This window comes from Urocitellus parryii, chromosome 10 (genome assembly GCF_045843805.1).
Source record: "Urocitellus parryii isolate mUroPar1 chromosome 10, mUroPar1.hap1, whole genome shotgun sequence".
NCBI lineage: Eukaryota > Metazoa > Chordata > Mammalia > Rodentia > Sciuridae > Urocitellus > Urocitellus parryii.
This window is the reverse complement of record NC_135540.1, coordinates 108,742,863-108,756,538: the sequence shown is the minus strand read 5'-3', so window position 1 is coordinate 108,756,538 and position 13,676 is coordinate 108,742,863. Positions and strand designations below refer to the sequence as shown.

Sequence of the window (13,676 nt, the reverse complement as noted above, 5' to 3'; positions counted from 1 at the left end):
CTGACCAGTTAATCCCTGCCACAGAGGGCACCTAACCTCACTTGTTCTACTGTCCTCTCCCCTCTGAGAGTCAAATCCCAGGCCTCTCACTCTGCACCCCTACTTCCTGGCCTCTGTAGTACTGTGATGCTATCTGTCATAGCACTACCTACACCTAAATCACTACCTGTTTTACTTTTTTTTTTTTTTTTTGTAATTGCCTCCCCTCCCTCACCTCACACAAATGAACATAAACTCCATTCTGTAGGATATATGTTGGGATATTTTGATATATTAATGATTCTTAGACCCTCAAACAGAGTCTGATTGGCAGCTGGTGTTAAATATATATTTGTCAAATGAGTGGGTAAGTGAATGAAGGAAGAAAGGACTGAGCTGTCATTTGAAGAGAATAAAGTTGATGATTTCTGCACACTTTGATTTGGGTATATATAGATCAAAGGATTTTTAGACGATCATTAGTGGCAACTACATTAGGCTGTGCATGGGTGACTACAGACATTTTTCTGCTTATTCAAGAAAAGTAAATGGAGACAAAGAAGAAGAGAGAAAGCAGAGTAGTGGAGCAGGAGGGTGAGGAACAGAAGGAAAAAGAGAGAGAAAGAGAATGCCCATTATATTTCCTGTTTTTATGAAGAGTTTGTTGTTTTTATACAGTTAGAGACCATGTGGGAAAAAACCATGATCATTTTTTCTTGAATCAGAATCCTGATTAGTCAAATGTAAATTATAGTAGCTCTTATTAGGCTTTCTACATTCTATTAAATATATCCCATTAGAGCTAAAAATTCTCAATTATGGATGTACATCAACCACAATTATGTATCTTGTTTGTTGACTTTGTTTTCTTATTAAATAGCAGGGAACAGGTTCCTCCCAGTCCCAGGAGATAGTCCTCACTTGGAGTCACATTATGAGCCATTGCTTTACTTTGTGCAATGAGGTCCACTAAAATGCCTTTGCAAACCAATCAACAATGTCCACAAGTTACTCACAACAGTACATATGACCTTTTGCCTCTTTCTGTGAGAAACTTTCATTCTGAAAGGAACTTTCAAACAAAAAGTAGTTTTGATTATATCTGCCTCATTCAGAGCTGTTTAATTTTTAAGCTATTAATCTGTTTTAAACTTTGAATTCATAAACAACTTTCTTATATTTTCCTGGACTTTTAAGTTACTTACAAATTGTCACTCAAATTTCAAGTTCTGACACATATTTGATCAAAAAAGCTAAAAACTTAGGCTAAAGGAGATTAAACCAAATACCTGCAGAGGTACTTCAGGAAGCTTTTCTTTCGGTACTGGAGCAGGTGGAATTTCTGCAAGAGGTTTGGATGTCTTCTTTTTGGCTTTTTGCATTTGAATATTGGTGAAATAATTGACAGCAGCAAACTCAATAAGGGCCGAAAATACAAAAGCAAAGCAGACAGCTATGAACCAATCCATGGCAGTAGCATAGGACACTTTGGGCAAAGAATGCCTTGCACTGATGCTTAGTGTGGTCATAGTGAGGACTGTGGTTATTCCTTTAAAGCAAAAAAGCAAAGAGATAAAGCAAACTGCTGTTATTTCAATACAAAACAAAAAATAAACTCTAAGGATTAGAAGAACAAGGTTAACAACATCTCATACAATATCATCACTGATGGAGAATTTGAGTTCTAGTGGTTCAAATGAAATCAGCACAGGTTTGAAGTGAGAGACAAATATGGTTCAATTTCTGGCCCTTCTAATCATTTGCTCTATGTGTCTTGGAACCCATTATGTTCCAAGTTTTCAATTCTGCAAATATTTCAATAAAATTGACAAAAGTGAATTAAAACTGGATAGAAATCATAATATGGAACTTACACATTCTTTATTCTTATTAAGAATGAAAATAGATTTTCCTATTCATAGACATTGTGTTGATGTTACATCTTTTACATACATAAGCCATCCTATACACAGGACATTGGGCAAATATGATATCTAAGACGCTGGGACAAAATGAGTCCTACTGATACCTACTGAATTTGATATGAAATTTAAAAGTATGTGAAGGACATAGCACATAGTGAGTTGCTACTGGAATTTGAGACAATATACCTAAGGAATCACTACACACACCTTGCAAAAAGAGTGATTTATTAAAGCAGTGACTCTCAACCAGGCATGACACGTTGAGAACACTAAACTCCTAAATGAGAGCATCAGACTTTCCTAGGTAAGAATGATCCACTGCTATTGGGAATTACTGCCAGAAAAAGCACAAATGATATATGTCTTTATTTTCAACTGAATAGTATCTATGAAATTAAAATAATAAATTTACCAGTTGTTCAGGAACCTAATTTACTAAAACTATAAAAGTATATTCCTAGACAAATAGGTTTCTAGAGCAATTTGACCTCTAAAACATGGATGCTCATCATTCCTCTGTTATAGCTGTCAGGAAAATATCTTCAACAAGAACAGAGGTATTTCTCTTCCCTCAACAGACTTCTGAAATACCACCTCCAGGAAAACATCCTCTTCAGCCTAGAGACAAGTCAGTCACCATTCTCAGTAGAAAAACTCCACTTGCCACTGATACTATAGAGCAATGCATTATTCGAGGATACAAATATTTCCATAGTTGTCCCCTTTTCCAACTATGTCTATCTAATCCATATTTCTAGTTCAGCCTAGAAATTCCTGTGAAGATTTACTACATCCATTTGAACTCATTCTATACAATGCCTAAGATAGGTACTAAAGTTGACACACCCAGGTGTCTGGGGATGATGATGGTGGTGGTGGTGATGGCAGTGATGACGACAGTGATGAAGGCATCTAAACTGTATATTCCAATCCATGGCAGACCCCAGCTGAAAGGCAAATAATGCATGTTCAAATGAAGACACAGTGAACCAATGTGACAATAAAGGAATACCCATGTTTTGATTGAGAGTGGACAATACTGGCTCCTCAGTTAAGCACTTAATTATTCCCTGTCTTGTGCTATTTCCCTTACTATTCCACATATGTAAACCTTGTTTCCTACTTGATTGCTCTTGTTGACGGCAGACATGTTGAATACAGCTTTAGGGATTAACATAATATTCCACCTCGTGCCAGGCACAGGTTAAATGCACAGTAAATAAAAACTCATTTTTTCCAATTCCTCACCAATCCGTTTTCTTTGAATTTCAGTCTCCTTCTGAATCTTCAATACTTAGGACATGAAAAATTGGAGCAACTGTGCAGCACATGAGCTATAGAGCTTTCAAAAACATTCTTATAAACTATACAGAGAAAGAAATTTGAGATTTTGATAGTGTTCCTTATCTGGAATTTTTGTGATTTTTTTAGCATTTCATCAGTCTAAAATAAATGTTCAAATGTTTACCCAGTCAGATATATCTACATATATTTGAAAATAAAATACTGTGAATTTATTGGGCTTTGTTTCTGAAAGAGTTTCAAACAATTAGTTCCCCATTCTCAGACTCAGAAAAATGGCATCATTGTAATGCTGCTGGCTGTGAGCTATATGAATAAATCCTAAAACAACCTTGAAAAACTTTAGCCTCAAAGTTTAAGCTAAATCAAAAATGTTTCTTCTTATCCATATGACTTAAATGTAAAGGACTATTAGGAATTCAAAAATGTTCTCCAACTTTCTGAGATATGTGAGTAGTATGTTTCTTCTATTGTGACAGAAATGATGATGAAAGCACTTGGAAATAAAATATGAAGAGTGTAATCTAAACAAGAATACTACTCAGTACTCAGAAATTCTACAGAGACTCTAATATGATAACTAGAAAGAAACTCAAATTCAAATAAAAAAAACTTAAGAATCCCTATGCTACTTAAACTTTTTTTTAACTTAGAAAAATTTCTCCTGAGGCTCAGAAGTGGTGGTCCTCAGGTTCTCCTACTGACATGTGAAAAAAAAATCCCTTCTGAATGTCTCATAAGTAGGTTACTAAAGCAATTATTGAAGTGAGAATCCAAAAATTTCATTCCAGTTCTTTAGAAGTGGATAGATCACCAGGCTCATGACATAAATGATGCTGTGGATACCAATACCCAAAAATAAAAAAAGCTGTATATGCTGCTGCTTTTCTTTTCTCTTTCAGTGTTTTGTATCAGCTTGATTTTCAAGTTTATGCAATGGCCCTCCAGATATTATGGTTCCTATTTTATGACTGTTGGCAAAATTATGAAATTAGCTGGCATAAAAAGAGGGCTAAATGTTCAAAAGTTTCCACCACTTTGGGCATTAAAAAGTTCTTTCTACTAGGTGTTCAAATTTAAAGAAAGCACTTGCATGATTTATTATCCCTGGCTTTAGATACAGCATTTGACTGACTAGACACCAATAGAACAGCAAACAGAAACCAGCCCTTCAGTTAAGAATTCACCATTCCTCTCCATCTAGAAAGAAGTACAAGAATTTGTCGTAAATGCCGTCCTGACTTTTCAAAGCCATAACTTTTTTTGACACATTCAAGTACTGATGCCAGTCCTTGCATTTAGAATGCTGAATATGCACCATATTGTCTGGCCCAGGAGCTGGGAAAGGATATGTAAGAGGAGACTAAGACTATACACTAGAGTGAAATTTTGGCTGGCCATTCTTAGAAAATGAAATAGCAATGATTTAGATATGCCAGCTGGCATTTACTTGTGTTTAATGTTTTACCATACTGGAATAATTAGAAAACTTAAGAGTCATACAAGTTTGGAGATAGAAGTCCTTTGTGAAGAATTTAGCATGTTCTGCTTCTCAGAGTTATGCTGCTCTTCTGAGATTTGGTTTTGCATGGTTTCAAATGCTGACTCTGACTCAGCAAATTCTCTCCGTATGAGTGAAGAGGGAAACGAGACTTAGAAAAGAAAAAAACTAGCCCAGAATTAATGTTCACCTAAATCTCATATGAAATAGATTGGTAATACCCCCCAATACTTACAGCTTTACTTCCCTAAGAAAATACCATTCTAAATCCTCATTGAGTAGTCTAATAATTACCATCCGAATGCATCTTAGGTCTTCGAACATATAATTATTGGCATAATTTTCTTGATCAGTCAAAAGCAGTATCCTGGCACAGGACACAGACAGGGACAAATTTCAAAAGAAAAGTCCTAATCACTGTGAATAGAGAGTGACTGAGTTCTTAAAGTTAGATAATATCCTGTGTCCACCACGTACAATTATGAAACTTGATATAAGCTTCCTAATATGTTACAGCTATTTTCCTTATCTATAAAAATTAGTAGTGCCCATCTTGCAGAATTATTGTGAAGGTTAAAATAGATGATCTCAACATATATGGCAAGTCCTTTCATCACTGGTAATAGTAATATTAATTCCTTCATAACATACTACATCATTTCCTTCCAATATTGTATTCAAATATAAAGCACTGAGTGAGTATTACTGTAAACAATGCTATTCCTCCCTCCATCACTGGGGATTTCTAATATTTGGGGACAATGGAGACAGAAAAATAGCTGCCAGTTTATAGTCAATAAAGAAAACAAAGTTCATCAACCAATCAAACAGTGATTCTTGGATAAGACAGAGATGCAATGTGGAATATCACTCTAATAAACAACTTAAACTGTATAAACAACTTAAACTGTATAAATTGTGTGAGAGGTATTAGTTCAACTGCCTTATTCAAACTGACTCATTTAATCCTCACAGCATCCTTATGAGATAAGTACAGCCATTTGTCCATTTTTAACATATGAGGAAACATGAGTTATATAAAAGTAGCTCACTGAAAGTTCATAGCTGGTAAGTAGTAGACCCTGTGGGTAGAACCAAAGTCTACACTTGTGACACTATTACCTCTTCATCACAAATGGTAATTTTTGCTCTAGTTCTTTCTAGTTCTTTAAGGCCACAGAAAATAGTATGATAATATGAATACAACTGCTTTCTTTATTTGTAAAGCCTAATAGAAACAAATTTAAAAATTTTTTTTTAATAACTATAGCTCCTGAATTATTAATTTTTTGTAGTAGGATTAGTTAAGGGACTTGGATCTGATCCTCAGCCTTTGTAGACAGGTCCTGCACAGTCAGGTTGCCTCTGAGCTTACTGTATGAAGACCTAAGAATTTCAGGATGCCTGGTAGTACCCATTAGAAATGTAAATTTTTTCTTTAAAACACCAGTACAACCAATTCTGAAAAAAATTTAATCTCCCTTATGAAAGAGAGGTATAGGAAAGAGAAAGTAACACACAGAATGTGCTCCACGTGTCCTACACTGGGTACTATTCATAACTCTTTAAATTCCCTCTAGTCTATGAGGGAGAGATGTATTAACACAATTTTCTGGATGGAAAAAGTAAGTAGCAGATTTAAACCATGACCTCTTAGCATCCAATGCTTAGATATGTTGTTTTATCTCTTTCATTTTCATACCTATATTTAATAGCTAAAATTTATTCCACACTTAGAATGTGCAATTATTTGTTAATTGAATACCCATAACTCTATGAAGTAGATAGTGCCATTATACCTGCTCACTGTATTGCTGAGATCACACCCTGCCTCCACATTAGTATGAGTTTCTCAAATACCCTCTTAGGTGAGCCTAAGATTAAAGGAAGGAGGTTGTCTATGGAGGAAACACCTCTGTTGGAGTATTTCAGGTCCATTGAGGACATTAAAACACCATTATCAGCAGAGGTAGGATGAAAGGCTCCAATTCTTTCCTCCAGTTCTCTCTTATCAACATCTCTTCAACTATTGGATGCGAAGGAATATTGCAGATAGCTTTGATGCTTCTAAACAGAAAAGCAAAGGGAAACCTTCATCTCTTGTGAGGACTATATTCACTCCAGAGACATTCTGATCTTTTTCCTTCTTATCCCACCACTGAATGTTTTTGCTACTCGCAATAAATACAGAAAGAATACAGAAAGATATAAATTAAACAGATGTAATTATAAATCATTTTATGATGTAAAAGCATGACTGATCTGTAAAAGATGTATTAACAAGTACAAAATCGTTTAAGCTCACATGTTCTGGACTTCATATTGTTAAGAACCCTATATGTAGGAAACCACAATTAAAAGAAAAAGAAAAAAAATGTTGGTTCAGAAAAAAATGTTATGTAGATAGAGTATAATAATGAGCTTATAAACTAAGCACATAATACCTTCCAATTCAATGAGTGTAAAACCAATTGCATTTTGTTCCTCTTCATTAAAAGACAAGTTTTTCTAAGGCTTTCATATTCATTCAGCCATGACTTTTATTTGTTTTATTTTAAGCTCTTAGTGCATTTCATTTTAACACCTAGATATAATTTTAATTCAATTACACAGCATTATGCTAGGAGCCCAAGAATATCACCAAAAGTGAAATTATATGCAGTGCACAGTTGGTCTTCATTTGACTGATTCTCAACAAGGGAAATCCATTGTGGCCCCAGAGGAAGTGAAAGACTACTCATATCTCCTCAAGCGTTATTATTTTGTATTGGCTAGATAAAAATAAAAGCTTATGTGATTCTGTATTCAGTAAAGTTTGATATATTTGTGTTTATCATTTTCTTAGACTATTATTCATATTTCTTATGAATCGTGGTCATTATGTAATGTGGACAAAAACAGCCAAGAAATGAATTGCACTTACCAAATACAGTCCTCGCTGGAACTGATTCCTTATTTATCCAGAAAGAAACTTGAGAAAGAATCACTGTCATAATGCATGGAATATAAGTCTGAATCATAAAATATCCCATCTTCCGTCTTAGGTGGAAATAAACTGTCATGACAATGTATTCACCTGCCAAGAAAACATGAAAAAAATGCATTATTGGTTCTGCAGTTAATTATTGAATGGCTTCATGATTGTATTTCAGACTAACACACAGTACTCTGAGCAAAGAAATTATCTTTTGTGCATAATACAAACAAGAAGTACAAAGTTTCCTCATGGCAGGAGAGTGGATGATATAGAAAACCATTATTCAGAAAAATACTTTATTTTGTGTAGCGACTAAGTAATTTACTAAATTGGGATATGATTTTTAAAAGTTTTTGCAATGCTTTCTATTTTGAAGACCTATTACTGCTAAAGCAATTAGCTTTCATTTTCACCATTTTTTGAGAGCAGAATTTAGAACTAATTTTTACAAAAAATCACTAGGGAAAAAATGGAAACACACACACACACACGAAAATATACAGCTTAATTTTGGACAGAAATGAAATATATAGATTTCATTCATATATAAACTATATAAATATATATACATATTCCATTTATATGTATCGTACACATATACACATACAAGCTAAGGGAAAGGCTGCCTTAATTTTAGGAAGGACCTGTATATCTAAATGTTATAAATATAAACAAAAATGTAAACAGACATGTATAGCATAGAGGCATAACCTAAAAAACTAGTAAGTGAAACATACCCTAACATTTCTGGTAGCTGTTGAGGAATATTTTTACCATCACGCCTGAAAGGACATATTAAGAAAGTTATTTAGGAAGCAGTAGCCTTATTCACAGACTGTGAAGCCCAAGGTTCAGAAATCTCACATCTCCAGATGTGTTTTAACCCCCCCTTGCAGATTAGAACATGAAGATCTTTCAAAAAAAATTCTGTTTCCTATAAAGATAAGTGGAAAGTGCCCTGACTGCATAGTTTTTAAACCACCTTATTGAGGTATGATTGGAATGCAAAACTCTATGTATTTAATGTATGTGATTGATTAGTTTGGAGATAAGTATTCATTCATAAGACCATCACCACAATCTTTCATAAAGCTATCCACTATCTCCAAAAGTTTCTTCCCATCATCTCATTCAATATTTTGTGTGTGTGTGTGTGTGTGAAAAGAACTCTTTTATCTATTCTCTTTGCAAATTCTTAAGCATTCACTACAGTATAATTGATCATAGGTACTAGGCTGTACAGGCAATCTCTAGGATTTATTATCTTGTACAATTGAAAGTTTGCCTCTTTGACATTCAGATTAGAACATAAATATCTATCAAAAGAGTTTTTTCTCCTGGACAGACAAGGGGCAAAGTGCCATGATAGAAGGCTACTGTATAGTTTCATAATTGATGAGAAGAAGGTATCCCCTGAAATGATCGTCATGACAAGGGTTGGGAAGATAAAGTCATGGGAATTTTGTCTTTCCCCTCTAAGCCCTGGCAACCACCATTTCATTCCCTGCCTTTATGATTTTTAACTATTCTAGAGTCATCATGCCTTCACATGACTGATTTATTATCTTTTTTCTTAAAACAAAACGTACATTATCATTTCACAATTTTGTCCCAGATCTAACAATAACCACTCATTTTCTACTAATTCAAAAATTTTAAAAATATTTTTAACTTGTCAGCGGATCTTTTATTTATTTTATTTATTTATATGCAGTGCTGAGGATCGAACCCAGGGCCTCACACATGCCGAGCAAGCATTCTACCACTGAGTCACAACTCCTGCCCCCACTAATGCAATTTTAACATCCCGATTTGGCATGCAGCACATTTTGAGAAGGTTTTTGGAACTCAGAATGCCTGTGTTTGAATTTTGGCTTTGCCATTTAATAGCTGTATGACTCAAGCAAGTTACTTAAATACATTGTATTTACATAGTCCTCATCAGTAAAATGAAGTTGGTGATAGTATTCATTTCATGGAGTGGCTATGAGAACTAAGTGAGTCAATACATGGAAAGAATTCATGATGAAGCCTATAAGAAGGTATCTGCTGAATGAATTTTAACTATTGCTATGGCCTGAATATTTAACCCCCAAAATTCTTATGTTAAAACCTAATTAATCATCAATGAGGAGATAATCACAGTGTAGTGCTTTGGGATCATGAAGGTGGGGCCTCATGCAAGGGGTTATTACCCTTATAAAAGAAGTTCCTGGTGTGAGCCCCTCCTCTCTTCTATTCTATGAACCAGGAAACAAGCTCTCACCTGACAGTGAATCTGATGGCACTTTAATCACACACTTCTCACCCTCCAGAATTGTGAGAAACAAATTTCTGCTCTTTATAGCTTCCAAGTTCATGACATTTTATTATAGCAGCACAAAAATGTACTAGACAAAAATGATAAAACATTTTCCCCTTTATATGTGTACATAAGAAAGAGTTCTAGAAGAAGCAATAATTAGATCTTCCCCACTAAATATGATAAGAACTAAATCCTGCAATCTTTCCATTCATTTTCCGAAGACAAAGAATCATCAATAACAGACATCCATCCACTTGTAGGACAATTTTAGTTTCTTTTAATGTTTTGAAATTAAGATTTAGATTTTGCTTTTCCTTTGGGGAAAAAGGGGGAAGGTGACATAATAAACTTGGGCAACATTAAAAAAAAGAGAGAGATTTTTGGAAAGCACCAAAACCAGAAGGATCAGACTGACTTATTGCCTCATGATTTTGTTGAAAATAGTTTTAATATACTTGATTACTGACTTCTGTTTCTGAATAAGAAAACCAACTCACTTCTCACATTTCACCAACTCAGAATTTATTTTAAACTGAAATAAGATGATAAATATAAATAAAGAAATTCTGAGCTATGGTTTATGCATCAACTCTATTTCTGGAAAATTTTTGTTGTTCTCGTGAAAACACTAGATGTTTCAATGAAGCCAGGACAAAACTCTACTGCTGATGTTACATAGCATATTGGCTTTAACCATTAAACTTCTCACCTGTAATGGATTTGATAGTCTCACTTGATACAGTTTGCCCAATCAGATCATACTGAACTAAGCTGGAAGACTCCTTTGGCACTTCCACTGATTTCTCTGGACCTTTTGTCCATGTGTAAATCATCTCACTCTTCGGATATGCATCTGAATGAGAGCAGAGAATGTGGTTACTGTCAGGGTTCTCTTTTATGGGCATTGGTGGTCAACACTTAAAAACATGACATGTGTTCAAGAAAGATGGGGTAAATGAAAACAATGTTCTCTCAACTCATTTTACTCAAACATGCTGCAATTTAGAAATCTATAGATATTAAACAAAAAGCATTACAAATCAGCAGGATTCACTGTTTTTGTGCCAAACAACTAGAAGAGGAAGAGACAAAAACTGAGGCTTCTACAAGGCCATATGCATTAAAACATTTGGATGTGTTCCCAAGCTAATAAGATAAGCAGCTAAAGAGCAGATTATTAAACTCCCAATAGGGTACTGCCAAACCCCTGCATCTTGCACTTCTCTCTTCCAGTGCTTGATCAACACTGACTTCTTCCATTCTAATGCACCTCTGCCATTTTCAAATGTATCAGAAGCTGCCTCTAATAACACAACAACAAAACAAAAACAAATTCTACTGGTCAGGAGCTCACTAGGGGTCACCTCTTCTAGACTCTGCCTCTGGGTAATACCATGCTCTTTGGAAACCATTCTACAGTGACAACTGGCTATGCTGTTTGTAAAGCTCTCCGGGGAATATAATTACACAACCAGTTCCACTACCTTTAAACTCTTATAATCAGGACATTTCCCCTTCTATCTTCAACAAATTCTTCCCAGCAGCAATTTAAGCCCATTTTCTATTATTCGGTGCTCAGTGCAAATGGAGACCAGCTGCTTGCTTACCAGTCTACCCAGAACAGATAGCTTGGCTCACACACAAATAAGTTCAAAAGAACCAAAATGAATCATGTGCCATTCCCCACCACCACCAACCCAACCTTCCTAAAATGGCTAGAACACAGGAGGTCTTGGGGAATTGTGTAATTCTACAAAGGGAGTCCATACCTAGACAGATTCTCCTTAAAAGCCATTTTGCAAAACATACTCTGAGGCTGTGGTATCATTTAGCATTATCCAGTAATATGTCAGCATTTATCTACTAAATATTCATGCTTTGTCAGATATTTAAAGCCCTGTACATGATGTTCTACAGATGATGTTTTAAATCAGGTATTCTCTTAGCTATCCTATCTTACTAGAAGAGCCTTCCTTCCTGGTTTCTCTCTTTCCTCTGAATTATAAACATAGTTAAGTGCTCTTTTTCTCTTTCCAGAAAATGTAAGGCCTTAACTTGCTAAGTATGATGTGCCTCTTTTTTTTTTTTTAATTCCCTGCCCCCAAACATCAACCACTAGTGTATGATTTCTTTAGTTTTATACAAAGCATGATTGATCACCAACTACGTTCAGGTCACTCGGAAAAGTGCTTTATACGAGAACTAGAGGGGGTGGCAGATGGAAAATACTTCTTCTAAATAAAAAATAGCTTGTATAAAATTTAAATTTTTATACTACAAAGGGATCTTAATTCCAACTATAGTGAGATCACCCTTTATGTGTATTTTTCTGTTTTTATCTTCTCTCATTAAATCATTGGTCAGTGAACAAATGACTTTCTTTAGCTTCAAGTTAGCCCACTGAATATTGTGATTACTAGGGTTATAAAAAGAATGGTGACTGCCGATTCTCATTAAGTTAAGCAATGAGCAATGATAACAGCAGGCAAGTTTCACAATCAGTGCAACTAAGAGTCTGAAGCAATAGTAAAAGCCAGCATCTATTTTTGGTAGATTCTGATTGAATCAAATGTTTGAGGCAGACCTTAGAAGAGCAATCACATTTTGTTACCATCTCAGAGAAGGGAGCTCAAAGAAAGGAATCTTATATTCCTTCCTATCCATTCATCTCATCCTTTTGCCTTCATCTCCACAAAATTTCCCAGACACATCTATTTCACAGTCACTCCTCTAATACCATCCTAGCCTAATCCATCATCATTTTTGCTTGTATTAAAACAACATACTCCAACTCTCCTGCTTCCATTCCAGCATCTCTATAACCCATTCTCGGCAGGAGAACTAAAGTAAGAAATTATGAAATGTCAATCAAAGATTTACCCCTTTATAAATCTTTCAAAACTCCTGGCTCCAAGCTTTCAAATAGAATTCAAACTCCTTAATGTGGTCTAGAAGGCACTATAATCTCTGGACCACCCACCCCACCATCTCCACCCACCCCACCAACTCCACCCCAGCCCTGCCCTTGCATCTCCTATGATTCTTGTGTCCTGCTTCAGCCATTGATAGGGCTGCTTTTGTTTTAACTGATGTCATGCCAGGAAGTCATGAGTCTTCTTTGGGCTTTTACTAAGTCGGCTATAAACAACCTAACAACTCTGCCAACAACAGCAACTATTAAATTATAAAGAAAATCATTTGTACTTTCTATGTTATACCACCAACATGTAAAGTTCAGAGGTCCCTAACACTGACCACCACCCTATTAATTATGACTCAATCAATTAATCTATTCAAGTTATCTGTACAAGTAGGTTTTTGACCTGGGGAAAGAAAAGAGAAGTTTTAATTCTTTACATAAAATACCAGCTAACAGACTCCTAAAAATCAAAGCTTGCACAATTTTTTTTTCATGGATAATGATTTAAATGCTATATTATGAGAAAATCACAGGCATACATAAGCACACACACACACACACACAAACACATATCAACTTGTGTGAGATAATCAGAAACTCAAACACTTTCATTTGTAACTTACAACTCCCGAATTTTAGAGGGCAAGCATGACCATCCATGGGAAAATCCACCAATCTCATGGGGCACTCCGCACTTATGGTGAGTCTACGATGGAAAAATGCAATTAAATAAAATCAACCCTTTATTAAAATTAATTCTATATATC

The 13,676-nt window shown here is 35.1% G+C and overlaps 1 protein-coding gene across 10 annotated transcripts in view; it reads right to left on the bottom strand.

The window, feature by feature from the left end:
- The window catches only part of Gabra4 (gamma-aminobutyric acid type A receptor subunit alpha4), a 63,229-nt gene that overhangs the window by 33,869 nt on the left and 15,684 nt on the right, over positions 1-13,676 (bottom strand). For 3 of the 10 annotated variants that reach the window (XM_026386055.2, XM_026386036.2, XM_026386045.2), the window contains exons 5-8: positions 13,533-13,615; positions 10,699-10,842; positions 7,631-7,783; positions 1,269-1,528 (exon numbers count right to left, since the gene is read on the bottom strand). The exons of 1 other annotated variant lie outside the window; for it this stretch is intronic. In XM_026386055.2, the coding sequence (XP_026241840.2) occupies positions 1,269-1,528; positions 7,631-7,783; positions 10,699-10,842; positions 13,533-13,615 (640 nt within the window). Of the gene's footprint in view, positions 1-1,268; positions 1,529-7,626; positions 7,784-10,698; positions 10,843-13,532; positions 13,616-13,676 lie in introns of those variants that run through there. 6 more of the 10 variants (XM_026386077.2, XM_026386085.1, XM_026386092.1 and 3 more) reach the window with 5 other exon arrangements.